The 27,271-nt window shown below is 42.3% G+C and overlaps 1 protein-coding gene across 2 annotated transcripts in view; it reads left to right on the top strand.

Moving 5' to 3' along the window:
- ZBBX (zinc finger B-box domain containing) overlaps positions 1–27,271 on the top strand; it is a 2,136,907-nt gene that overhangs the window by 555,239 nt on the left and 1,554,397 nt on the right. For both annotated transcript variants that reach the window (XM_044069997.1, XM_044069996.1), the window contains exon 6: positions 12,722–12,834. In XM_044069997.1, coding sequence (XP_043925932.1) covers positions 12,722–12,834 — 113 coding nt within the window. The remainder of the gene's footprint in view (positions 1–12,721; positions 12,835–27,271) is intronic.

Raw genomic sequence — 27,271 nt, 5'->3', positions numbered from 1 at the left:
TTTGGAGCCGATCCTCGGCTCCGACTCGGCCGCTATACAATAGAACGCAGTCTCTTATTGGCTGAGTTACCTCGTATCCCAGGATGCACCACTACTGCTTCCCCAGATCTCGTTTGCCACTTCTGAAGCATAGACGTGGTCTCGGACTTGGCTGAGCTAAGTGCCTCTTAGTGACATAATTTTCTGTCAAATTTTCTGCTAAAACTGACCCAAAAGCTGTTTTAACAGCTACTTGTTGTTGTGTGATTGGGTATTTAGCGATTTTTGTGGTAAAATTGTATTTTTTGGGCAAATGATTCCGTTTGAGTCAGAGGGGCCTTGCCCTATCCTGCGCTTTTTAGTTAGAGTTGTAGTTTGTGTAGTTTTGGTGTACTTTTCGAAGTTTAGTGTGTCTTAACCATGTCGAAGGAACATAGACAATCAGGTTTCAAAAAATGTTCTAAATGCAATTATAAAATGTCCATTACGGACGACCATTCTTTGTGTGTTTACTGTTTGGGCCCGAAGCACCTCCAGGAATCCTGTAGCGTTTGCCACGCTTTTTCCTCTCGCGTGCTCCAAGAGAGGAAAAATAAGTTGATTTTGAAAGGGCTTATTACCCCTTCCTTTGAGGAAGCCCTATCTTCTTCTTCTTCCCCTTCGAGGAAGAAAAAATCTTTGGCTCCGACCAGCCCATCGGATCCGGCAGCAAAAAAGTCAAGGCAGGCTTCTCCGTCGGCTCCACGGACTTTGGAACCGAGGGCGGAACGGTCTGCCTCGATGTCTCCAGCCTCGACTCTTCTGGCTTCGGAGTCGAGAGCTCGGGCGTCGAGAGGCGAGTCATCTCCATCGGCTCCACTGCCTTCGGAGCCGATGAGGGTTGCCCGCTCAGACTCTTCCCCTTCGGTGCCGAAGTCCCCATCGGCTCCGAGGGAAATTGCAGTGGTAGTGGAATCTCCCTCGGCGCCGATACTTCTCGAACCCATACGGAGCCGGTCCCCCAATCTTTCGGAGCCGGTGGAGAAGTCGACTCGGACCCGGTCAGTCTCTTCTCGGTCGTCGAGGATGTCTGATTCGGATGTAGACTTTTTCAGTCTCCGGTCTTTCAAAAGTTGATCTCGGCTCCAGCCCAGTTGGCTCTGGAGCCGGTTTCCCACCCTGCTATCTCGATTCCTCCTCCAACAGCTTCGGCGCCGTTGGAGTCAGTGTTGGTGGAGCCGGTGGAGGTTGTCGGGTCGGTTCCGACCCTAACTCTAACCCCGCCCTTCGGGTCGGGGTTCGGTACGTGGACCTCCTCTGTCGGCCCCGGGGGGGGGACGCTTCGGGACCGATCCTTTCGGTTCCGAGCCTCCCTCTCGGTGCGTCGGCGGCGGGAGTTCCGACTGCTGTTGTGGCCTTGGGGGTTGAACCATGAGGAGGGCCTTGGCCAAATCCTCTCTGGCCACTTCTACCATCTCACAACCACCTTCCCTTGGCACGGAGACTGGCTCCTTTGCAATCCCCTTGTCTCACGACAGCGGAGCCCTTGGGCCTGAGGTTACCCCCATCGGGGGTTCCCTTCTTCCTGGAGGTCCCTCCGAAACGTCTTCGGAGGAACCTCTGAGGAAGAAACAGTGCAAGAGGAAGCACGTCGACTCCCCTGATGAGTCTCTCACCTCGGATACCGACCTCGATGATGCGGAAGGGTCCCCCAAGTCGTCCTCGGATGATGTATCTTTTGCGGACATCTTGGAGATCGCAACGAGGCGACTGGCAGTCCAAACCCCCTTCTGCTGAGGAGTCGGTTTTCCTCAAGGCCTTCGGGGCTCAGCCCTCCGCCTCCTGGGTGTCTCCGCCCTTCGATGAGCTTCTGGATTTGATCTCTTGAAGGGCGTGGGAACACCCGGACTCTGTTGAGCCGGTGCCAGCTCGCCCCAATAAATTCCTTTCGGCACCCCCTGATAAGGACTTTCTTTCGAAAGGTGTGGCTGTAGATGCCTTGGTGGTGGCATCTGCCACCCAGCTAGATGTGGCAGAGGCTTCAACGTCCATCCATCCTCCTAATAAGGAGTCTAGGAGCATGGATCGGTACGGGAAGCGTACCCTTACTTCAGCGACCTTTACACTAAGGTCTCTGAACTACTTGACGCATTTCACGAGACTGCAGAGGGATCTGGTCAAGGAGCTTTCGGATACCCTCTCCGGTAACTTACCTGAGCAGTTGGCCCAGACGGTCAACTCCCAGTTGGCTACCCTGTCCTCATTATCCAACTCGTCCATGAGGCTCATTTTTTATGCAGCCGAAGGAGCGAGCAGAGCGGCGGGAACAGGTGTTGCTCTACGGAGACAAGCCTGGCTACGCCTGTGTCACTTTGCGGAGGCCTTTAAGTCTTCTTTTGCCGACGCCCCCTTTGATGGGTCCTCTCTGTTTGGACCCAAGGTAAAGGACACTTTGACTCGCTGCGAACAGGAGGGTAAGACGTTAACTGCCGTAGGGGCCCAGTTTTCCACTCCCTTCAGACCTTATCCCAAGGCTCGAAGAGGAGGGAAAATGTGGTTCCGTAAGTCTCAAAAGCCTTTACTCGTCGCACCAGAGCGATTCCCCTTCTAGAGGCAGAGGAAGGGGAAATTTTTCAGGGAGACGCGGAGGCCCCCGCAACACTGGAGACAGCGAGTCCTTTCATGGCTCCTCCTCCTTCCAGCATCCCTGAAGGAGTGCCCGACTGTGCAGCTCCGGAGCCAGTCGGGGGTCGTTTTTCGAGGCACCTAAAGGTCTGGGAAAATATCACTCAGGACCAATGGGTGCTCCGAATCATCACCGGAGGTTACACCATTCCCTTCTCTCAGCCCCCCCCACCATCCCAAAGAATCCCGGACCCGCCACCCAGTCAACGGGATCTGGCAGCCAGCGAAATATCGAAGCTGCTTCAAAAAGGAGTCATCCAACCTGTCCCTGCAGATCAGGGCGGATCAGGGACTTACTCAAGGTTCTTTTTGGTACCAAAAAAGACCGGGGACTTGAGGTCCATTTTGGATCTCAGCAAGTTAAACCGATTAGTGAAAAAGTCCAAATTCCGGATGGTCACCTTGCAATCCATTCTCCCGCTTTTGGAGAAAGGTGTTTGGATGTGCTCCATAGATCTCAAAGACGCCTATTATCACATTCTGATAGATCAGGCGTCAAGGAGACACTTGCGCTTCAGCCTAGGAGACAGTCATTTTCAGTTCCGTGCACTGCCCTTTGGTCTCACCACAGCCCCCAGGGTGTTCACCAAATGTTTGGCGGTGGTGACTGCTCACGTCTAGGATTCCAGGTGTTTCCATACCTAGACGACTGGCTCCTAACTGCCACCTCCAGGCATCTACTCTTGAAAACTCTAGCAGCCACCATCTCTCTAGGCAACTCCTTAGGAATCATCTTCAATTGGACAAAATCCGTATTGCTGCCATCGCAGCGTATTCTGTTTATTGGTGCAGAAATAGACTGAAGACAGATGCGAGTCTATCTTCCTGAGGAAAGGATAGCAATGCTGCAGTCTCAGGTTCAGGCGTTACTCCTCAGACATCGCGCTCCAGCGAGAATGGTCCTGTAACTGTTGGGTTCCATGTCAGCCACCATTCTTCTGGTCCCCTTGGCAAGGTTGCATATGAGGATACTCCAGTGGCTCCTCTCAGTCCAGTCTTATCAGGACCTTCCCCTCAGTCACCACATATTGATCACAGAGACGTGCAAACAGGATCTTCGTTGGTGGCTTCTTTCCTCCAACCTGGATCAGGGGCGACCCTTCGTTCCCCCATCCACCTCGGCCACGTTGACTACGGACGCCTCCCAGACAGGGTGGGGGGGACATTATCTGGACAGGTCGGTCCAAGGCACGTGGCACTCCGTCGAGAGTCTTCTCCACATCAATATCCTGGAAATGAGGGCGGTGCTTTTAACGTTACAAGCACTGCACGATCACCTCCCCCAGGGTACGATTGCCATTCAGTCCGACAACATGTCGGTAGTCTGGTACTTGAACAAGCAAGGAGGGACCAGGTCTTACCCCCTTTGCAGAGAGGCCATGAAGGTATGGGATTGGGCGATTGCTACCAAACGTTTTCTAGTGGCAACACACATTCCGGGGAGATCCAATGTGATAGCCGACAGACTGAGCAGGACTATTCTCTCCCCTCACGAGTGGTCCTTGAACGATAGAGTGGTAACACAGATTTTCACGAGATGGGGAGTTCCATGTTGCGATCTTTTCGCAACTCCCCTCAACGCAAAATGCCAGCACTACTTCTCTCTCACCCCAGTTCCTGGGGAGATCCCCAAGGATGCTCTAGTCCAAGCTTGGCCCCCCGGTCTGCTATACGCCTTTCCACCGGTTCCCCTTCTCCCCAAGGTGATTCAGAAGGCGATTCGCTTGGAAAGCAAAATGATTCTAATCGCCCCATACTGGCCTCGTCAAGTCTGGTTCCCCTTTCTTCACAAATATGCATTGGAGGGTCCCTGGTTCCTGGACCAAGTTCCGGACCTCTTGACGCATCAGTCAGGACAGCTCCATCAGTCCCTCCATGCATTGAAGCTAGCAGCTTGGCTACTCCTCTTCCGACCATAGTTAGGAGCCATTCTTTCGACCCTGAAGTCATGCATATTTTGTCCTCGGCCCACAAGACTTCTACTAAAAAGATGTATAGCAGTAAATGGAAGAGGTTTGCTATTTGGGCCCAACTCCGAGGATTAGATCCTATGACAGCCTCGGTGTCAGAGGTTCTGAAGTTTTTAACTTCCCTGTTCAACCAGGGTTGTTCGGTGTCTACCATCAAGGTTCAATTGGCGGCTATTTCCAATTTTCACGAGAGCGTAGAACCACCTTTAATGAGCAACAAGTTGTGCAAAGCTTTTATTAAAGGAGGTTGGCTTCTACGGCCCCCTATATCTCATCCCGCACCACCGTGGGACCTTAACGTAGTGTTAGGTGCATTAACCGCACCTCCCTTTGAGCCGGCAGCAACCTGTGACTTAAAATTTCTTTCTTGGAAGACTGCCCTTCTAGTTGTTATTACATCAGCCAGGCGAGTTTCAGAACTTCAAGCCCTATGTGTCAAACCACCATACCTGGTATTTCACAAGGATAAAGTATCTCTTAGACCAAACCCATCCTTTATACCAAAGGTTTGTTCTAACTTTTGTTTGCAACAATCACTGGAATTACCGTTTTTTTTTTCCTTAAGTATTCAAACAGAGCTGAGTATACCTTTCACAGCTTAGACGTGCACAGACAATTACGTTTCTATTTGGATAGGACACACCAAGCACGAAAATCAGATCAACTGTTTGTGTCCTTTTCGGATAGTAAATTGGGCAAAGCCGTCACGAAAGTTAGTATTGCCAAGTGGATCACAGACTGTATCAGTCATATTTATCGCATTTCAAATAAGGAGCTTACAGTTCCAGTGAAAGCTCATTCTACCAAGGCTATGGCCACTTCGGCAGCCTTTCATTCCAAGCTCTCTATTAGTGACATCTGTGCGGCTGCTACGTGGTCTTCTCTACACACCTTTATTTCTCACTACAAATTGGATGTGGCATCTAGGGGTCGAGCTTCCTTCAGTTCCATGGTTCTCCGGAGCGTTTTTCAATGAGCCACCCAGGAATTAGGTGCTAGGGACGCTGTCCCATCTGTAGAGAATGTAGGCGAGATAGGATCACATTACATCTTTTAGTTATGTACTTACCATAACTTTAGATGTATGGGATCCATCTCGCCTACATTCCTAATAACCCACCCTCCTTCCCCCTGCCTTGTAGGCCAGAAGAGACCGGACGATCCGAATTCAACTTTTCCTCTCTTGAAACACCTGGCAATGTTATAACAACAGTCTTATGTGTGTGTGTGCATATGTGCGGACAAACAAGATCTGGGGAAGCAGTAGTGGTGCATCCTGGGATGCGAGGTAACTCAGCCAATAAGAGACTGCGTTCTATTGTATAGCGGCCGAGTCGGAGCCGAGGATCGGCTCCGAACCCATCTGTAGAGAATGTAGGCGAGATGGATCCCATACATCTAAAGTTATGGTAAGTACATAACTAAAAGTTTTCATGTATGACCTGGACAGAGGCCATTGACTAATACAAATAAGCAAACATTAAGCAGCTGTCATAAGACAGAATAAAATACATAGTTTACATGTTCTACAATAATAATATAGAAAAGAAATAAGAAAAAAAAAAAAACAAGCATTTGGCAGAAGGGAAGAGTAGATACATAGCTTATATTTTCTACAGAATAAAATAGAAAAGCAAAGATCCACTGTTGCCATAGTGAAGGGCACAACACGTAAAACAAATGTATACAATACAGTATGTACAATACTTAAAATTAATAGGCTCAGCAAATTCTTTATAGTATGGACAAAGCAGGATTATCAAATAAAGGTTAAGGGATATAGAGATAATGCACAGTAAGGATGATTTAGTTTGAGCAGGAGTAAAGTTGGAGAGAGAGAGATGATGGAAGAAGGGGAAAGGAAAAAGGGCTAAGTAAGGATAGAAAAATGAAAGGGAAGGACAGATAATAAAGGACAGAGGAGTTTCAAGTGGGGAAGCAGTTGTACATTTTATGGCCTATAACATGAAGGTAACCCCAGTTTTTGTATGTCCTAAATCCTCTGTGCTTCATGAACTAGGAGTACCATGAGATATATAAACTTTGATGATGGCTGTAGTGCCATTGTTGAAGGCTGGACCTTCTGAAAGACACGCTGGGTCTGGATTCTCATTACTCACCATATCAGACAGAGGTTACTTGCAGGAAGGCATCTGTTTTGTCCAGTGAGATTTCTGCAATATTAAACCATCTAGATGCACACTTTCAGGTCATGGGTATGCAGGATAGTCAGACCTGTCTCACATACTGTAGGATTTCTTTCATTCAATCAGCAAGAGAAAGTAACACATTTTTGTATACAGTGTTGCCAAGAACAAGCATTACTGTATTCATAATGTGCCTGTAGTACATTTTAAGGGTCCTGTCTTGAGGTTCTTTACTTTAGCTGCTCTGAATTTGGGTGCTTTAATTATGGTGAAGCCATGGGTGTGGTTTTATCCTTGTGACTACCTGTTGTGAGTTAGGTCCCAGTGCAGCCTGACCAGGTAATTATTGTCTGGATTCACTGGGGACAGTTATTTGCCAGATTCTGAAGTCCTATTTTACAGTGTTTTTTATTATTTAATATTAAAAGAGGCTTTAGTGTATCCCTTCAATCTAAATAATTCTTATTTGGATCTAAAACCTCTGCTGAATTGTCTCCCTATGTACCCAAAATCAGATTTCTACTGCATGTTAATTGTTTATTTAACACAGAGATAGGTTCACACAAATCATTTTAGAAAAATAAGTAAGAACATTTCTCTTGGAACATATATGAAATTAATCTGGCAGGTATTTTATAAAGCTGCCTGTTCAAGGTGTTGTTTATTTTCCTCATACATTGCTTAGGCTGATAAGAATTGTAATATTTTAAATAAATAACAGAAGTGTAAAATACATTTTATTCTCTGCTATTTTTAAGCTTAGTGAGCCTGGAATTGTCTCTTTCATGCTTCGGATAACAGCTGACAAGTACTGACATGACATTATGTACGTTTTTGCCATTGACTGAAATAGATACTTGGAATGTCAGACTTGAAGGCATCCAAATCAGACACCCCTTTACGTAATTAGGTTTAACCTTCAACAACTAGAACTCAGTAAACACCTGCCTTAAAGTAAATAAATGTTAGAAAGATATACAAAATTATATTCAAAGACTGTCAAACATAAAAATGTTCATGTCTTACAAAAATAATATTAAAGTGAGTGTTTTTCCTTGAATACTATTCTACTTCAGGATAATTAACCCAGATTATGTCACTTCAATTCATCAACAATATAGAACTATTTTTGTCTATGTTTGTATGGTCTTTCAAATCAATTAGAATTAAATATAACAAAATGACCCTCTCCAATCACTTGAGGGTATGGGTTTACCAGCCCTGCATTTAAACAGTATTTAATTATCAGAGTAAGCAGATTATGGACTGACATTAATTTAAACTCCATAAATTAAGTCCATTTTGGGCTAACATCTGGCATGAATACCTAAAAACTTATTCATGCAGTAATCTTTGCATAACTTTTTTTAAATACTACAAAAGCAGAAAATATGAATGCACACTTTTTTAGTAATAATAAATGCCTTCCAAAAGTTAATGGAATGGTTGCACATTAACAATTGCTATATGCTATTACAATCAATCACTATAACTCCAAGTGTTATTTATTAAATAATCAAATGATTGACCTAAGCCAGTTTCTACTGTTAAAAAAACTAATAATGGATTTCATCTTTTAGGCCCCAACCTTGGCAGAGTACATTAGGATATAAAAAGAAGTACTTGCTTGTCTATGAAATTTGTAAAGAGGTTTGTGTACACTAAATCAAAATGATTTACTATGTAAAGCATATAAACTAGCAAATAAGAACAAATTTTAAGCATACATGTCTATTTCCCTCTGTTTGGACTGCATATGATCCTACCAACAATTAGGAAGATGTCATTAAAATCTCTGTTAAAAATAGCTTAAATATATTCCTTGTAAAAAGCTATTTTCAACCCAGTTTTATTATTTTAAATAATGCATAACTTACACTTGATAAAAAAGCTAGATTTTAACTTCATTGTACCAGTAATTATAAAGAATGCGGGGAGAATAATGCAGATGTTCTCCATAAGTTTTGGTCATGTAAATACTGTCAGAAATATAGGCCATCATAATAGCAAAAAGCTAATTAAATATTGCTTCAATAAGTACTGTAATATTTTATTTTATTTTTTATTTTACATTTGTTAACCGGGGGTGTCTGAGCCAAAAAGGCCCTTTTTCAGCAGAGGCCCGGGGAGAAAAGCTCCACAAAGAAAAATTACAGACACATTTAGTTATTTAGACATAATCAGTATACACACAAATTACAAGAGACATGTTTTTACAGTGGTATGCGGCACAAACAGTTACAGTGGAGAGAACAATCAAAAAAAATATTAATTTTAAAAATAAAGGTAAGTAATAGATTTGTGGTGTACAGCTGAACTTTGGAATGTAGGTAGAATACATACATAGTACACAGGTACAGTACATACATTGTAGATTAGCCAGTGTTTGTGAGTAAGATTGAAAAACTATTATCAGTTGCTCTAGATTTAGTATGCATATGTTATCCGGTTTCACTAGCCTGGGGAGCAATCATGGCACTGCCAACTTTGCTTGAGATGTTGCCTGATGAGGTCTTTAAAGGAGGCTTTGGATGATGTGTTTTGAATGCTAGTAGGGACAGAGTTCCATTTTTTAGCCACCGAACTACTATATAGTGCATCTCCAAAGCTATTGTAGCTGTTGGTGACTTCTAGTAGTAGTTTGCTTGATGATCTTAGAGGCCTTTTGGCTGAATGATGTTGTACTAGGTTTTTGAGGGCAGGACACTTATTGGGGAGGTAATAGATAGAATGACAGAGGCAGAGCTGATTGTAGGTTAGGAGGTTGGGCAGTTCAAGCCAGTGGAGCTGTCTCAAAGCAGTACAGTGATGAGTTCTATATGAGCAATTTGCAGCAAAACGGGCAATTCTGTTATAGCAAGCTTCCATTTTGCTTAGTTCAGTTTTGTTGAGATTAGTCAGAATGGGAGATGCATAGAGTAGGGTGGATAGAAGTTGGGAGCGAGCAATGGCTGATCTTGTGTTGTTGGTAAGAAATGGTTTGATACGGCAGAGTTACAAGGAAACTAACAATTTTGCATATTTCTTCCTGTAGCATACATCAGCATATATCCTTATTTTAATTACATGTTTTCTCTCTTAAAACTATTAGTTTAAAACTGGCTAAACCCAAAATTATTAAATGGGGGAAATTTCTTAGTATGTTACGTAAATATATGGAAGCAGCCTTCAAAGTACTACTCAATTGCAGGCTTAGTACAGAACAAGGTAATGTAACTTTTGTAAAACCCAACTAATTAAGTTTAGATGGCACTTGTTAATAAAATTTTCACCTACTATAACAAATGTAAGTTATCACCATAGATATATGGCACAAACATATATGTAACTCTAGTATCTTTCCTGCACCATATTTCCTGTATTTAGTGTAGATTGAAGAAAAGTTATTAGTATGATGTACTTTACAACAGATATATCTAGATATGTTGTACATACATTAAGGACTAGAAGTGAGGAAGTTTTAATTATTTTCCTGATTTAGAAAGTTTGTTGCCATCTTTAAACAAAATTTTCTTGTTAATCCCTCCTGTTTGTATACTTCGTTTACATTTACTGAAAATGTGGTAATAAAAATTATATGTAAAAAAAAGTAATGTACCAAGCACAGAAGGTTGGGACATGCCGATATTGGTGGGAATACGTTTATAATGCTGCAGTGAACTATTTTACTCTTTGCTGCCTCATTTTATGGTAACCAAGTGCCATACATATAGGGAAAAAAATAGTTATTTCTAGTAAACAAATATACTGCTATAATCTCTCAAACGAAACTAGCCTTTTACTTTGACCTGTTGACTGTTGTGTCCACGTGACCTCTAAGCTTCACAAAAAATTGCATAACCGTGGCTGTGAAATATATTGGCACAAGTGTTTGTGTATGTCCATATGCATGCATCTGCTGATCCTGATCTCTTTATCTAAACATATGAAGAAGTTGTAAGTAAAAAAAAGCTAAATTGGTTGTAAGAATGCAACCAGAGCAGCGCACTCGCATTTACTCTGTATCAAGTGCAGAAATCTAAGCTACTGCTGTATGGTGATTGATTATGATACTCTGTAAGTAAAGAGCTTTGAGACAACCTCAATTAGGCTGCGGGTCTGTAAGATTTTAATAGAAGCTTATTTTAATGTTAGTTGCAAGTCAGTATTTCTAGATGAAAAGAGAAGAGAAGAAAGCTGTCTTAACAGATGGTCAGAAAAACTTGTGCAGTTCGTTTTAGAAAAAGATGCAAGACATTCCATTGGAGCATTAATGAAGTTAACCTGACTCGTAAGACATATTTAGCTTCAATTTCTTTTGTACCAAAAAAGAAGCACTTATTTGTTTGAGCTTTGTAAAGAGGTGGTGCGATTCAAAGCAGAGGTTTAAAAGTAATACTAATTAAGGAAACCAGTGATGACTTGTTCTGTCAGGTTTGGGACTGCTTATAATAATAATCTGTGGGATGCAAGACTTTAGGGGTGTTGGAAGGTTTAGAGAACATCTGTTTTAGTTTGTTCAGTCTTTTTGCATAGAAGATAGGATGAACATAAATGTGGCAGTTGTACATAATAGAATTGATAGTGAGGGGAGAGAGAGAAGGGGGGACTGATATGAGGGATAAGCCATGAAAGAGGGGGGGCATTGAATAGGTGAAATTGTACAGATCATCAGATGTAGGAAAGGAAGTATGTTTATAAATTATCAAAGAAAATTGCTGGATGAGAATAGGAAATGTGGTAATTGGGTATTTGTTTTTGCAAGGGGTAAACTAGCAGCATTATCTGGTAAGAAAGACTGAGTGTATGGGTAGATGCCTCAGTAAGTACAGATGTTACAGAAAGGAAGGGAACAGCCAGGAAGAAGAGCATGCTATATGTGATTCTTACAGACTGACTGAGAAGAAGTGAATGAGCCACTTGCAGAGAATGGTTGTGTTGTCAGAATTGTTCAGGATAGAGGTTGGAAGAAGAAACATTTCTCCATATCAAACATTGGAGATTAAAAGGAAGTAGACTCTGAGATGCTAAGTTAAAAGGTTTATGATGGTGTAAACTGATAGTACACAATGTAGCAGACTTATTTTGTCAGTTATGACAGAAAAGGAATATGGAAAGACATATGTTGTGTATGAGGCAATATGACTGGGACTAAAGTCTCATAATCCACACTGCTATCTGCCAAATAATATTCAAGAAAGTTGCTAAAAGTTATGACTAACACCTAACAAACCCAAATAAGCTTTACATTGAACAAGAGCAGAGCAGAGTTATAGTCACTAACTTTTCAGGTTTTCACCCACCTTGCCTTCAGTCCAGTGCTTTCCACTGTTATCTTACCTACAGTAACTGAAACTTAGTCAAGACAGTTTTGCGCAGGTGCACACACACACAGCACACAGTGAGTGTTGTCAAAGAGGGACTAGTGTCTGGCACACAATTATTCTCCAATTTTAAAGTAAGCCAACTGTAGTAAATTGTATAGAGACTGACTTAAAACAGTAAATGTTTGAAAGATGCCAGCAGTTGGTGACCAGTTCATTTATGCTGATAAATCAGTAGAAGCAAGCTTTTGAAGTTACAGGTCTTTACTTAAAATAAATGCAGTTCAACAATACACTTTAAAAATTATCTGTGCAAGAAACTGTACACTTGCACAGTGAAGCATAAAAAATTTAAATTGACAGATAATTAGAAAAAATCTGTTAACTGTTTGGTTCTGCTGCTGCAGTTAGATGAAGGTATGTTGAAGACCGTATACCTGTAAAATGTTGTGTTGTATTGAACTTATCATACAAGTAACACACACTCATTTGAGTAAATGAAATTGTAAATTTATTTGATGACTAGGGTGGCAGTTGCTGTAAAGGAAGGCAATTCGTATATTTTTTCATTTCTTAAAAAGAGTTTCAGCCTTTGGTTTTGGGGTAGTAATACTATTCATTTCTTGTTGTATAGACTCACATATTTATTTTATTGTAGTGCTGCCAAAACAGTCATCAGTCTCAGCCACATTTGTTTCTAATAGCAGAAAACCTAAACCAAAACCAAAAGGAAAGCCATGTGGACAGTGTGAAGTAAAAGGTACTGCGGTGGTAAGTAAATTAATGCAGTGGGTAATTTTTATTATAATTTAAACATTGTTTTGTCATTATTCATTTTCATAATGCTGTGATGTTCAGTTGAACAGTAAATGTACTTGAATTAGCAGTGAACATGCGATAACCAAAAGTGGATACAAAAAGTCACATTCCTACATTCCTTAGTTTATAGGAAATCTTTTGGTCACATAAACTGAATAGCTAAACACTATGATCATTTCATTCTGAATCTTGTCAGACTCTTGAGTGCTGACACTTATGCACAGTTTGTACTTTAATGTAGGAGGCCCAGTTCTTATTTCATGTGCGTTCTTCCTTCCATGGAATAAGCAATAAGGTCCTAATTGCCTTCTTCATAGTGAAGTGCATGCAGTGCTGCAATCTCTTTGATAAACTGTGTTTAATTTCTTCGTATATGGGAAGTCATTATTTGTATGTATTGGACCTCACAAGGAAATGTTAGATGGTCGAGAGCTCCATGCAAGACAGGCAGTAGGTTGACACAGATTTCAGCAGCTCTCCAAGAATCCCAACTGCATGGAGGTGATTCCATTTTATTTTTCCTTGTTGGGTTAAGGAGAAATAACAGTACTGGACTTTGGATAGTGGAGTTTGTATTGATGTTCATCATTTGATCACTGCTGCAGTAGCCTAAGCTATATGGGGTTATATCTTGCCTAGGATTTAACAGCCGGTCAGTTCCCAAAACTTAAGGGCACCTTTCATGTGCCCAAACCATTGAAAGGTAGAACAGACCAAGGAGAAAATCAGCAGTTTGTGAGCCAAATCTTTCTGAGCTTTCCTGCTACTGGAGCGCAGTCTTCTTGTGGTCTTTCAAAGACTGATGGTCATCAGCAAGTGTTTCTTCATTGTTGTTTCTTCATTGCTGAGCAGATAAGTTCCTTTTGGGGAGAAAACCTTCTACGTTTTAATTTTATGACTAAACAGTACTTTTATAAAAATAAGTCCTGTTTTGGGACTGTGATACAGTTTTGTCTGTTTAACTAGCATGGTTCTTTTTCTGTTATTTGTGTAAATTTAGTCACCCAGTTGTGTGATCATTATCTATAGGGGATGGTCACGGTTGATATGACACCCTGACCCCATGTGAAAAAGAGGATTATGGATGGATGGATGAAGTTTGCTTTTGACAAGTTTACTTACATTTTTATTGATAATTTTATAAATTATTTTGGGGGCTGGAGCAAGTGGGTTTTGTACTTGAATTATTTTGACTTAACCATGGAATAGCTTACCATCTCTTCCTTCCTTCCGACACATGGAAAATACAATTTCTAGACAGCCTTTGCCATTTTGGCCGGCTGCTTTCCTGTGTCACCCACAGATTTATGACCCTGCAGTGGCCATTTCAGGTTCCTCTAACCACTCCTCATTTTCTTTGGGTTCCTCTTTTTGCATTCCCTTTAGCCATCAGGAACTGGGGGTCAGACATGTCCTCTGTGGCTGTTGGAGTATTCTTTGTGGGCATGTGTGAACCACTTTTGTCAATCTCTGAGGAAGTTATGGGGAATGCTTCTGTGCATGGCTGGATTAAGATGAATGCTCCAATCATGAGTTGATCTGTTTCTATAAGTGTTCTGTTAAAAAGAATCAAAAGGTTCAACATTTATCTTTCCCTGTCTCTGTTTCCCTTAGATAGGGAAAATGTATTGGGCTTAGATCAGGGCTTTGTTGAAGCTGTTAACACTTTTATGTATTGGTTTTACTGGTAAAATAAAAATAATTTCTTCAGTTTCTGATTATTCCTATTGTGATGAAAAGGGAATAGAATTTCAGGGAACTTTTTCACTCATTTCCCCTAGGCATCAGATTCTGTTTCTAGAGTTTTTTGGGAACAAATGTCTTCCAATTTATTTAAAAATATGATTTATTATTCTTGGAGTCATAGGTATATACTAGCCTATCAACTACTGTGCATTAGGGCCATTACAAGCCTAGCTATGCAATCAAGTTGTGACCCACAAATTTGATTTATATAGAGATGATTTACTGACACCCTCAGGACATGGGTATTAGACCAGGGAGTGAATTTCCAGTTAGTTGTCCATTGCTCCAAGTTGTGCTTAAATAGGGTTAGGGAGGAACTTTGCTTCTCATGGTTGAGGAGTCTGATCCAGAGAAGGGGAATTCTGTGAAAAACATATCTGTCCCTCCAACAAATCCTATTTATGTTACAAGGCAAATTTAGGTCCTCAGTCTACAGTTGTTTCTCTTTTACTTAGATTTTTGGAGGATATTTTTATTGCAGCCTGTACTATGTCTGTCAGCCATCTTTTAGCCCCTAAGAAGGTAGACTGTATGAGGTTCTTTAGTCTTGTAAATTATTGATCCCAGATCCAATCCTGCAGTGACTTCCTTGTCAAATCATTCTGAAGCTAAACATCTAGTAAATGCTAATCCCTCTCACTCTTGACAAGGATTTGGGAAAACGTGTTTTCTTCTACCACTCTTAATTTTAGAAGTCTTAAATGTTCATCATTTGATCACTGCTGCAGTGATCTTAGCTATATGGATTGTATCCTGCATAGGATATAAAAGCTTGCCAGTTTCCAGAACTTAAGGGCGCCTTCCAGAAGCCCAAACCTTTGACAGTTCAAGCAGGGCTGAAGAAAATCATTGGTTTTAGTGTTTTCCTCCAGCCAAATATCATTCCTCTTGCAGGCTTTTGAGGACTAACTGATGGCTAATGGTTCTCCATTGCTGGGAAGTCAAGATCTGATGTTGTTAATCTTCATTCAGTCCTTACTGATGGCTGTCGATGCCGTTCTCGGAACCGAGTCGGCCGTTATAACAATTTCACGCCAAAAAACTCTCGAGCTAAGTCTTACCCGTAGTGCCCCTCTCTATATTACCTCAGATCTCGTTTGTCGCATACGAATCGAGACGTGTCAAGCCAGCTCTCAGCTAAGTCCTTTAAAGCTTATTTAAAAATTGTCTCTTGTTAAACTCTTTTTGGTTATTTCTATTTATATTGGTAGCTTATTGTTAGTCACATATTTATCCTTATTTCTGTGACTGTCTTTCTCTTTCTTCCCTTCTGAAAAACAAAAAAAAACTCCATTCGTCTACCTTGTTGTGAAGAGTGTGTTTCATTTCTTTTGCGTTTGATCTTGTTGTGGTTGAATTGTTTACCTTTTTGGTGCTAGTATGAGAAAAGGGGTACAACTGGGTTTAAGCACTGTGATCAGTGCGAAAGGAAGATGCCCAATGTGGGACAGCCATACATCCTATGTCTACTGTTTGGGGGTGCCACACCTATCTCTGAAACCCTCTTGTGAGATGTGTAAGGCTTTTAGTTCCTGTACATTGGTGGAACATAAAAATAAGCTCATGTTGAAAGGTCTTCTTAAATCTCCTTTCGTGGAGGCCATCTGTGAGACAGAGTTCATCCCCTCCAAAGAAAGAGCATAAAAAGAGCAAGTCCTTACCTTCCTCTCCTCACAGGAGTGAATCTGAGTTGTTGGAACCGAAAGCTAAAATTCCCAAATTGGCACCAACATCCTCGGCACCGGGGTCTCAAACCCCCTCCACAGTGCCATGTTCAGTTCCGGCACCTCAGCAGTCGACTACTGTGCCGACATCAGCACTTACTCCTCTGACTTTGACACCGATACAGACAGCGATACTGACTTCCCTTTTGGCACAAAAAATAATTATCTCAATGATGATCACTTCCCCCCTACCTATACTTCATGCTGGTCCTTCGACCTCGGTGCTAAAAGGAGAAATAATCCCTCGGACCCGATATTCCCCTTCGGTGGATTCCTTTCTTGGTCAACAATGTAGCCCCTTTTTAGAGTATCCTGACTCCCCGTCGGGGATATCCACCCATTTGCAGGAGCCTTTCAGAACTGGACATAGTGAGGTTTGTGGATCAGCTCCTGGCAGCCAGAGGTTTTCCAAAAACCTCCAAATCCTCCCTTCCACCTGGAGCCGAGGATTTTTCACAGCAGACTCCTAAATACTTTCCTCCTTTGACCTCCCTGGAGGTATTGGAGCCTTCGACATCAATGCCAACCCTGGTTCCAGATTCTTCGGTTCTATTGGTAGACCTTACCATGGCTCCGGAGCCTATCCTTTGGTCTTTGACTCATTCAGAGCCAGACCATCCTTGGGTTCGACACTGGTCTGTCGGCAATGGGATCCTTAGTATGGTTCCTGTTTCCACTGTGCTGTATACTATGGTTCTAGTTGCTTTGACGAAACAGTGTCATCCTGTGACTTCTTCCCTGGGAGTGGGTTCGTCAGAGCCGGGTGTGACCCCGGTCCTGAGATTGTCCTTCTCGGTTCCGGGATCCCATCCTTCTTTGGGCACCCTTGCTTTCCAGGTGATGGAGAGGGGGCTTGCCTCGCCGGGCTCTCAGCTGGTACCTTTGGCACTGGAGACCCATATCTTCCTTTCCTCTGAGCAGCAGTTGACACAGCCCTCTACTCAAGGACACCGGGCACAGGAAGCTCAGGACATCCTTCCACAAAGTACCCACTCTGCAGAGTCCTCCTCAGATGCTCCTGTTGAGGAGGTACCTTGCAAGAGATCGTGCAAGAGGAAGCATGTGGGTTTTCCTGAAGAATCCCTCATTGAAGATGCAGACTATGATGAAGGAAAAGTGTCCCAATGGTTTCACGATGAGGATTTCTCCTTTGGAGACATACTGGAGATCCTTACGCAGTGGGGGGGGTGGAAGTCCACCACCCCTTCCTCAGTGGAGTCTGTATTCTTGCAGGCTTTCCATGCCCAGCCCTCTACTTCCTGTGTGACCTCGCCTGCAGATAACCAGGTACAGCTCATAGTGCAACCCACTCGGAAGAATCCAGATACCATTGAACCTATCCCTGAAGGCCAGACAAAATTCTTTCTCCCCCAGAAGACAGTCCACATTGGTCCAAAGGCTTCCTAGTAGATGCTATAGTTGTGGCAACAGCCACTAAGAAAGAGCTAGCCAAGGAGAGCTGTACTGTCCATCCCCCAAACAGGGAGTCTCGGGCGATAGACAGACTTAGGAAGTGAGTGTTTTCTTCAGTAACCTTCGCCATTCGGTCCCTGAACGACCTGGCACATTTCACCCAGCTTCAGAGAGATATAATCTCAGAACTTTCAAAACCCCTTGCAGGAGTAGTCACTGATGGGGTACGTGACAATGTTGCCTCACAGCTTGCCACCCTGGAATCTTAACTCCTCCATGCGGTTGATTTCTCATTCTACCGAGGGGGCAGCTAGAGCAGCAGGTGCAGGTGTTGTCAGAAGATGTCACGCCCTGATGCGCCTATGTGATTTTGCGGATCCCTTTAAGTCTTCCTTCCTGAATGCCCCCTTAGAGGCCTCTTCTCTTTTTAGTCTTAAGGTAAAAGACACATTAGCCAGGTGTGAAAAGGACAGGAAGCTCTTGTCTGTGGTAGGCATACATTCTCCACTCCCCAGCTATCCTATTCCAGGAATCAGAGGAGAGGGAAAATGTGGTACAAGAAATCTCAGGGTCCTTTCTGCAACACACGTGGCTAGTTTCCCCCTGGGGCAGAGGGGGGGAAACTCAACCAGAAGATACCCCTTCAGAGGCAGAGGGGTCTGCATAATCAGGGATCCAGAGATCCCTTCTCTGGACAAACCCTATCAGCGCTCCTCTAGAGCTACCCGATTGCTTACATCTGAAAGCAGTTGGGGGACAACTTCTTCTACACCACCTTGCCTGGCAAATGATAACCACAGATATTTGGGTGCAGACGATAATTACCAGAGGTTACCACATCCCTTTTGACCTTTACCCAAGTCAGTTGACACGTATTCCCAAAGTTCCACCCAGTCAAAGGGGAAGTAGCAGCTCAAGAAATCCAAAAGCTGTTCCAAAAAAGGGTCATCCAAACAGTCCCACCAGACCAGATAGGATCCAGATTCTACTCAAGGATCTTTTTAGTGCCAAAAAAGACAGGGGACTGGAGGCCAATTCTGGACCTCAGCATCCTAAACAAACTTGTCAAATGAAATTCCTGATGGTCACGATCCAGTCTATACTTCATTTTGTGGAGAAAGACGATTGGATGTGCTCAATAGATCTTCAGGACGCGTATTACCATATAAAAATGGATAGACACTCCAGAAGATTCCACCGCATCCGGCTGGGAGACGATCACTACCAATTCCAAATGCTGCCCTTTGGTCTCTATACGGCCTCCAGAGTGTTCACCAAATGCATGGCAGTGGTAACAGCTCACTTGAGACTGCAAGGATTCTGGCTGTTTCCATATTTAAATGATTGGTTCCTCACCGCCCGAACCAAGCATCTACTGGTTTCAGCCACTCACTACACTCTACAACTACTGGAACACTTAGGGATAACACTAAACAAGGACAAATGCCACTTGTCTCCTTCTCAAAGAATAGAGTTCATGGGAGCAAATTTCAATACTCAGTCTTGCCTAGTCCCCCTGTCACTCCACAGACTGGAAAGACTGATCTCATCTCCTGGTGATACTCTGTCAGAACAAAGCTCCAGCTCGAGCAGTCCTTCAACTACTAGGGTCAATGGCATCTTCAATAACAATAGTTCCACTGGCAAGACTACACATGAGACTCCTACAGTGGCTTCTGCTAATGCAGTGGTCCCATTTGACTCATCCTATGTCCTTTCAACTCAGGATAACAAATCTGTGCAAAAAAGAAGCCAGGAGAGCATCTGTGGAGTCACCCTTTCTCCTCCTTTCAGCCCAGAGCCACAGTGACCACGATGCCTCCCTGATTGGGGGGGGGGGGCATTTCCAGGGAAGGACAATCCAAGGCACTTGGTCACCCTTGGAGGCCAACCTGCATATTAGTCTTGTAGTACTGAGGGGAGTGCTTCTAGCTTTGCAAGCGTTTCAATCTATTCTCCCTTCCGGAATGATTGCCATCCAGTCCGACAACATGTCACTAGGCTGGTACATCAACAAACAAGGGGGAACCAAGTCCTAACTATTGTGTTGGGAGAGGCCATGAGAAATTGGCAATGGGCAATGGCTTCCAACTGCTTTCTGTTAGCAATGCACATTCCCGGGGATTCCAGTGTGATTGCAGAGAAATTGAGCGGATTAATTCTCCTGCCTTACGAGTGGTCCCTCAGTCTTGTCGTAGTGACGGAGATCTTCAATCGCTGGGGCCAGCCTTGCTGTGATCTGTTTGCATCCCCTGCAGATCACAAATGTAGCAGCTACTTTGCCCTAATTCCCCCACAGGGGGAGTCCCCGAGGTATGCTCTGTTGCACGATTGGCCCATGGGACTTCTTTATGCATACCCTCACCTTCCTCTGATCCCACAATTTTTGAAGAAAGTACTACAGTTGAAAAGCAAAGTAATCCTCATTGCACCGTACTGGCCCCGACAAATTTGGTTTGGCCTCACCTAATACATCAACCTTGGATTCTTGATCCAACTCCAGAACTGCTCTTGCACCCACAGGGGTTGATTCATCCGAACATATCGAGCCTCAGACTGACAGTTTGGCTCCTCCACTTCAAGTAATTGCCAAGCAAAACAATCTGTCCTCCCCTGTACATCATACTCTTCTGGCTTCTCATAATCTAAGTAAGTGGAAAATATTCATTTTTTTGGTCTTGTAAAATGGAATTGAACCTTTTTCAGCCCTGATTTCTACAGTGCTAGATTACTTATATAACCTTCTCAATTTAGGGGCTTCAGCATCAGCTATTCGAGTACATTTGGCGGCAGTGTGCAACTTTCATAATTGTTTCGTGGACTTTTTCTTAATTTCGCACCATCTGTGCAAAACGTTTTTGAAAGGAGCTACACACATTAGGGCCCCCCCTTCAAACCACCGAGTGAGCCCTGGAATTTAACTTTAGTTTTTCACTCCTTGTCTCATCCTCCCTTTGAATCGTTTGCCAACTGCAATCTAAAATTTTTATCCGGAAGACTTTGTTCTTGGTAGCCATTACCTCAACAATACATATTTCAGAGTTGCAAGCTTTGTGCACAAAACGTCCTTACATAGTGTTTCATAAGGACAGAGTATCACTCTGGATTAGCCCCTCCTTTTTACCCAAAGTTATTTCAGACTTGTCTATTAATCAAACCAAAAACCTGCAGGTTTTCTTTCCAAATTTTTCTAACAAAGGAGAATATGCACGACTTTCATGGACAATTGTGTTTTTATCTAGACAGAACCAAGTCATTACAAAAATCTAGTAACCACAGAAGATCCCAATGCAGATGGAAAAAACAGCCACTCGTTATCTTAACGCTCAGTTTATTGTTGCCACAAAACACATCCAGCGTTTTCGCGTCCTTAGTAAGGAAGCTTCATCAGAGAAAAATCTAATCAGTTATTCGTGTCATTCTCAGAACCAAGACTGGGGAGACCCGTTTCCAAAGGTACGTTGTCTAAATGGTTGACAGACTGTATTTGTTTCATTTACCAACAGAACAAAGCCTCATTGCTATCTAAAGTCAAAGCACATTCCACAAGATCAGTTGCAACGTCTGTTGCTTTCCATGCAAGAGCTTCTATGGATGATGTTTTTGCAGGAGTGACATGGTCTACCCCTCATACTTTTGTCACTCATTACAAATTGATATGGTCTCCAGGGGGAGAGCTTCCTTTGGTTCAGTGGTGCTCTGGAATATTCTTCTATAGGGCCTCCCAGGAAACAAAGTAGCTAGGGACTCTGTCCCATCAGTAAGGAATGAATGAAGATTAACAACATCAGATAAGGAAGTTATGTTCTTACCATAACGTTTCATCTGTGTTGTTGATCTTCATTCATTCTTCACAACCCACCCACCATCCACCTCCGAAAGACTCCTGGAGGTTAGGATATGGCCCTAGCCTATGATAAGGAAGTTGCTCAGATAAAACCTTCGCTTTCTTTCTTATGGGCAAACTCGATCTGAGGTAATATAATGAGGGGCACTATGGGTAAGAGCTCAAATTTTTTGGGCTGGCACGAGCTTGTTATAATGGCCAACTTGATTCTGAGGACAGAATTGACACCCATTATTAATGAATGAATGAATCTCAACAACACAGATGGAACGTTATGGTAAGAACATAACTTCTTTTTTCTTTCAGTTCTTTCAGGGATAAAACACTTCCACATTAATATTTTTATCTGAAAATTTGCTTTTTCTATTCTATGAAATTAATTAAATTAAGCTGAGAAGAAGGTTTTTTTTTTTGACTGTATGTGATTTCCAGTCACTTTATATAGTGAAGAGTGACTTTTGTGGAAAAAGTTGTTAAAACTAAGTTTTTTTCTTTGTTTTCTGTAACTAAAACTTGTGTTAAATTACTTCTGGGGGCTGGGGAACTTTCACTGTTTTTTTGCCATGGAAAAAATATGTGTGTTATACTTAACTGTTTCACCAACTATTGATGTGAGCTTTACCCTAGTTTCATGATTAATTTTTAGTTTCATCATGGAACAACTTAACAGTTCCTCGGTTCTTTCTTCTTCTAGCCACAAAAAGAAGAAAATTTCCACTCAGCCTTTGCCCTTTCAGCAGGCTACAAATTTACCACAGCTGCCAATGGGTGATATTGCTGTGGCCATTTTTGGCTCCCCGACTATTCCTCTTTACCTTGTGTGTGCCTCTGATGTAGTCCTTTCAGTCACCATGTACTTTGGGGGGGGGGGGGTTAAACACATCCTGTGTAGCTGTTGGTCTCGGAGGAAGGAGCAAGTAGTACCTCTTTGCCTAGTTGGAATGAGATGCCTGTATCTAGAGATGATTTACTTGACTGGAGGTGGTCTGCTTCTAAAGAAATTCCCATCAGAAAGAAGCAAAAAGTTAACATTTATCTTTGACTGTCTCTTTTACTTTGGACAGGAATTATTTATTGGGTGTAGCTCAGGCTCTTCACTCTTCTCTTCCTTGCGTTATTGGTAAAAGAAAAGGAATTCTTAATTTTCTAAAAATATTTCAGCCATCCTTCTACAAGTTTGTTAAAGGTTTTATATCTCCCTCTGTATCCTTTTATGAAAAGCATAGAAAAGCAGACCCAGCAAGCTTCTGGGAAACAGACATTCAAAAAAGAATGGCAAGGAGCTCTAAAAAGAAACGAGGAGCTCCACACAAATCAGGACAGTGCAGCAAGCCTAAATGACTATCTGCAGAGTACCCCCTCCTTGCCACCTTGGCAAACCTTTAAATATTCAACATAATCTGACTCTCCTTTTTTCTCTTTGGCAAAAGATAATCTCAGACAAGTGATTTCTGAGAGTGATACATCAGGGTTACAGATGGTAGTGGGAATCCCACCCTCCCTCCTTTTCAGTTGTTTCCTGCTCATCCACTGGATCAAACTTCTTTTTTCTCTCCTCTCACTCAGCATCTGCTAACTCAGGAAGTGATTGAAGCTGTCCCGTTTTCTCTAATAGAGAAAGGTTTTTATTCAAGAAGGTTTCTGGTACCAAAGAAAGAAGCCTATTTGAGACCAGTCTTGGATCTTTCTTTTCTAAAGTACTTTGTAAAAGTGTTAAAATTCAAAATGATGTGTTTTCACAACCTGTTACCCCTGATTCCCCCTTTAGGTTTCTTAGTAATGCTAGATTTAAAGGATGTTTATCATCACATTCATATAGCCTCAGATTTCAAACATTTCTTAAGGTTTTCTTTTCTTTAGTGTAGGTTAAACTTAAAATTAATTGTCTGCATTGCCCTTTGGGTATTCACTACAGCAAGGTTACTCACAAAGTCTCTAGCTCCAGTCATAGCATATTGCAGCTGCAATTTATTTACATTTTCCTTATTTATATGACTTGCTTATAGAGGATTATTTTCCCAGAATGTCTCTTGGATACCTCAGTTTAAAAAGCTTTTCTTCCATAGGAAACAGTAGATATATGTCTGCATCTTTTCTGAGTTTTTCCACCGAGTCTAAAGCTTCAGCAAGTGAATTTCTGAGGATACTTGGATTTATGGCATCAACAATTGTCATGATTCCTGTAGCCAGACTTCACATGGGACAGATTCAGTGCTACCTAAAATCTGTATAGTCCCAACATCAACATCCCATGACATTCCAGATTCCTGTATAAGGATATGTAAAAGTGGAACAACTTAGGGGGCGAAATTCGTTTTATTTCAATCCAGGCCTCCGTTTTTCCCTTCCAGCTCCAGTACAGTCAGAAACTACAGATGCCACAGACCTTGTCTGTGGGAATAGAAGTGCAGGGTCTTTGGAACAAAAATGACAGACCAAAACACATCACTGTAAAAGGGATTTTGGCAGTAATTAAATGCTCCCAGCTTTCTCATTCATCTTGGTCTGCTGGACTGTTACAAGTGATTCCATACAACACCACAGTGATGTGGTACATAAACAGTGCAATCAGATTTTATATTCTGTGCAAACTAGCCTTAGTAGCCTGGCGTATAGCTTTTTCAGCACAGTCTCATTCTACAGGCATCTTGCATTCTGTTTTAGTAAAGTTTTATGTCAGACAAGCTGAGCATGACCAGGACAGACCCTCAAGAAACTAAATCAGGGGGTCTTCCGTGAATTGAATGAGCTGTGGGGAACACCTTGGGGTAGATCTGTCCACCTCCATTCACAACAAACTGACAAGTTTCTGCTGCAGGACTCCTTGCAAGTAGACACGGAAAGCAGATGCATTTTCTTTTCCTTGAACAGGAATGTGCCTGTGTGCTTTTTCACTTTCCAATGATATTCTGAAGCTTCAGAACTACTTTTCAAAGATCAGTGAGGTGACTGCCTTCTGGCACAAGCATCATTGGATGTTCTTCTGTACCACTGTTGCAGTATGCTTTACATAAGGGATCTCCTGCCAGTGATAGCCCAATGTCCAGCCAGTATACCAGAGCGTTCAGATCCATTAAGCATGTATGTCACACATATACTCACCGCACGTGGCATAGGACATAAAGCTGACATACGGACACAAACACTCAGAACTTATTTGCTGCCAGTCCAAATGCCATTATCGATCATCGGTCTGAATGCCTTTCTGCTCTGCTGGTTACCAAGCAGTCTTCAGATAAGTGCCCTTTTGGGGTTACTTCTCTCCTTTTTTCAATTTTGTATTATATTGTACACAGTGCTCTGTCTGTCACGTTTTTGTCCTTAAGACCCTACATAGTCTCTTATCTTCATTATGCTTATACGTTGAGAACCAACAACTTAAACTGTTGTCCTAGGATACTGTGGTGGAATACTTCCATCCCAAGGGTCAAACGTCTGCTAAGAAGAAGGCGAAAAAGCCTAGTCCTGATCCAGCTGCTGTCCAGTGTGCCTTCAGATGTCTCTCTAGAAGCTGGTGAAAGGCTTGAAGACCGTCCAATGCTTGCCTCGGATTCCTCTGACATGACCCTGTCTGAGGCTGGTATGGATCCAGATTCTTGCAAGTCCTCATAGGCTTTTCCAGTGTGTATTCTGGACATTGAGGGGGAACCTCACTTAATTATTCCCGAGGGACTGAGGGGAATTCCACAGATTTTAGTGAGGAAAGAGGTTCTTAACTACAGTTATTGATTCCCACCATCTCACTGATGGTCTTTAGGGTGGATGTTCTGCTCAAGAAAAAGCAGAAAATTAAATATATTACCTCTGTTGCTAAAGATCCTTAGTGTCGATGACAGGATTTTACTCATGGTCTGTTGAATACTTTAAGGGCCTTGAAGCCTCCTCAAGTGATGTCGGTCTGTGCCCCATCCATGATCTTCCACTCCTGTTAAGAGGCCTAGGGAATTGGATTCCTCAGATGACAACTTGAATTCTGGGGAGGAATCCCTTGCTTACTCCTTTCAGATTCTTTCCCCTCCAGATTATGCTTCAGAGGAAGACAGATTATGCTTCAGAGGAAGAGGATTCTTTGAGCCCAGACTTCCTTTGAAAGAATTATCCTTTGGGGATACTATTGCTCGCATGATGGTATACTTTAAATGGGATTGCTTCCAAGTCTCTGATATTCAAAAGAGGTATTATGAGCTTTTCCAAATGGAGTCTCCTAAGCCAGATGCTTTTTCTCCTATTTTGGCAGCCCGTTTGAACACTTTCTATTGCCTCTGTAGCTGCTGATTCTCAGTCTCCAGCTCCTAAGAAACCTAACAGGTTCTACAAGGTGCCTGAAGATTGCAAATGTTTGTATAATTGCCCTTCTGCTGATCTTTCAGTGGTTTCAGTTTCCTATGATAAACCTTCTAAGCTGTTGCCATCTACTAAGCTCCCTCTTTCAGATAAGGACAGTCGAACTATGGAAAGGGGTAAAAAAAAAGTATATACTGCTGCTACCCTGTCTTTTAGGGCTATTAATTACCAAACTTACAAGACCAGATATGTTTTGACTCCTGTTTTTTCTCAGGCATCTAAGATGGTGGATAACCTTCCTGATTCTGATGGGAAGGCTCCAGCTCTTTCCCTGCTTGGATCTGCATTTGCCCCTCTTTTTGTTCTGTAACATTTCCCTTATTCTGCAATACTTTGACCGCTGTCAGCCCCTCTAAGTAACTCTTTTTACTTTTTATCTTTAACTCTTTTTCTTTTAGTTCTACTCCATTTTAATTTTATCCCATTCCTTAACTATAACGTCTGAAGATATTTCTGTCTTTTCTAATAATGCTATAATAATTTCCACCCCATTCCTTAAATTCTTCTCTTTTTAACAGGTAGGTGGAAAAGCACCAGTATGTAATTTTTAATTCATTGCACTGCATTTATGTCTTCGTTGTTATCAATGCATGATCTGAAATTGGGGTGTATGTTGAAGCTTTCAGTTAAATGCACATGTTCCTAGTGAAGTATAAATCTGATGTTAATCTTCTTTACATTCATCACTGAGTCAGCTTCTTTATCAAGCTCACGTCAGCCAAAGAAACTCTCAAGTTAAGTCTCTACCCAGAATGCCCTTCTCCCTGTTACCTCAGATCTCGTTTGCCACTTCGCTATAAAGCCGTGTTTCAGCTGAGCTCTCAGCTAAGTGGAACTTTATTTGATATTTGTGTGAAAGTTTTTCTAAATCTTCATATTTTATTGACCGATTAGTATTTCTAGAGTGTTTTTGTTTGTCTGACCTTATTTTATCTTACCAACCTGTATTACCATTGGTAAACTTTTAAGTACTATTGTTGGTACGGCCTTTCCTCCCTTACCCTTGTGGTACTCCTTCAATACCATTGGTGGTATTGTCTTTTCTGTTTCACCTATTGGCTTTAGTTTTTAGTAAGGCGTTTTTCTATCTTCTCTACACATCTGTATTAATAATTGTGAATTCTTTGAACGTTGTTTGACTAACTGGATCATACTGTTGGCCTGTAGTGTCTCTTTCTAAACATGTCTGATAAGAAAGGTATTTCAGGTTTAAGCATTGTGCTCCATGTAATGGGAAGTTACCTAATAGTGAGTCTCACGATGACTGTGTGTACTGTTTGTGAATGCCCCACCTTTTGGTGCAGCCTCCGTGTGA

The sequence above is a fragment of the Protopterus annectens genome, chromosome 4.part1 (genome assembly GCF_019279795.1).
Source record: "Protopterus annectens isolate FY-2018-M chromosome 4.part1, PAN1.0, whole genome shotgun sequence".
Taxonomy (NCBI): domain Eukaryota; kingdom Metazoa; phylum Chordata; order Ceratodontiformes; family Protopteridae; genus Protopterus; species Protopterus annectens.
This window is presented reverse-complemented; position numbering and strand designations above follow the sequence as displayed.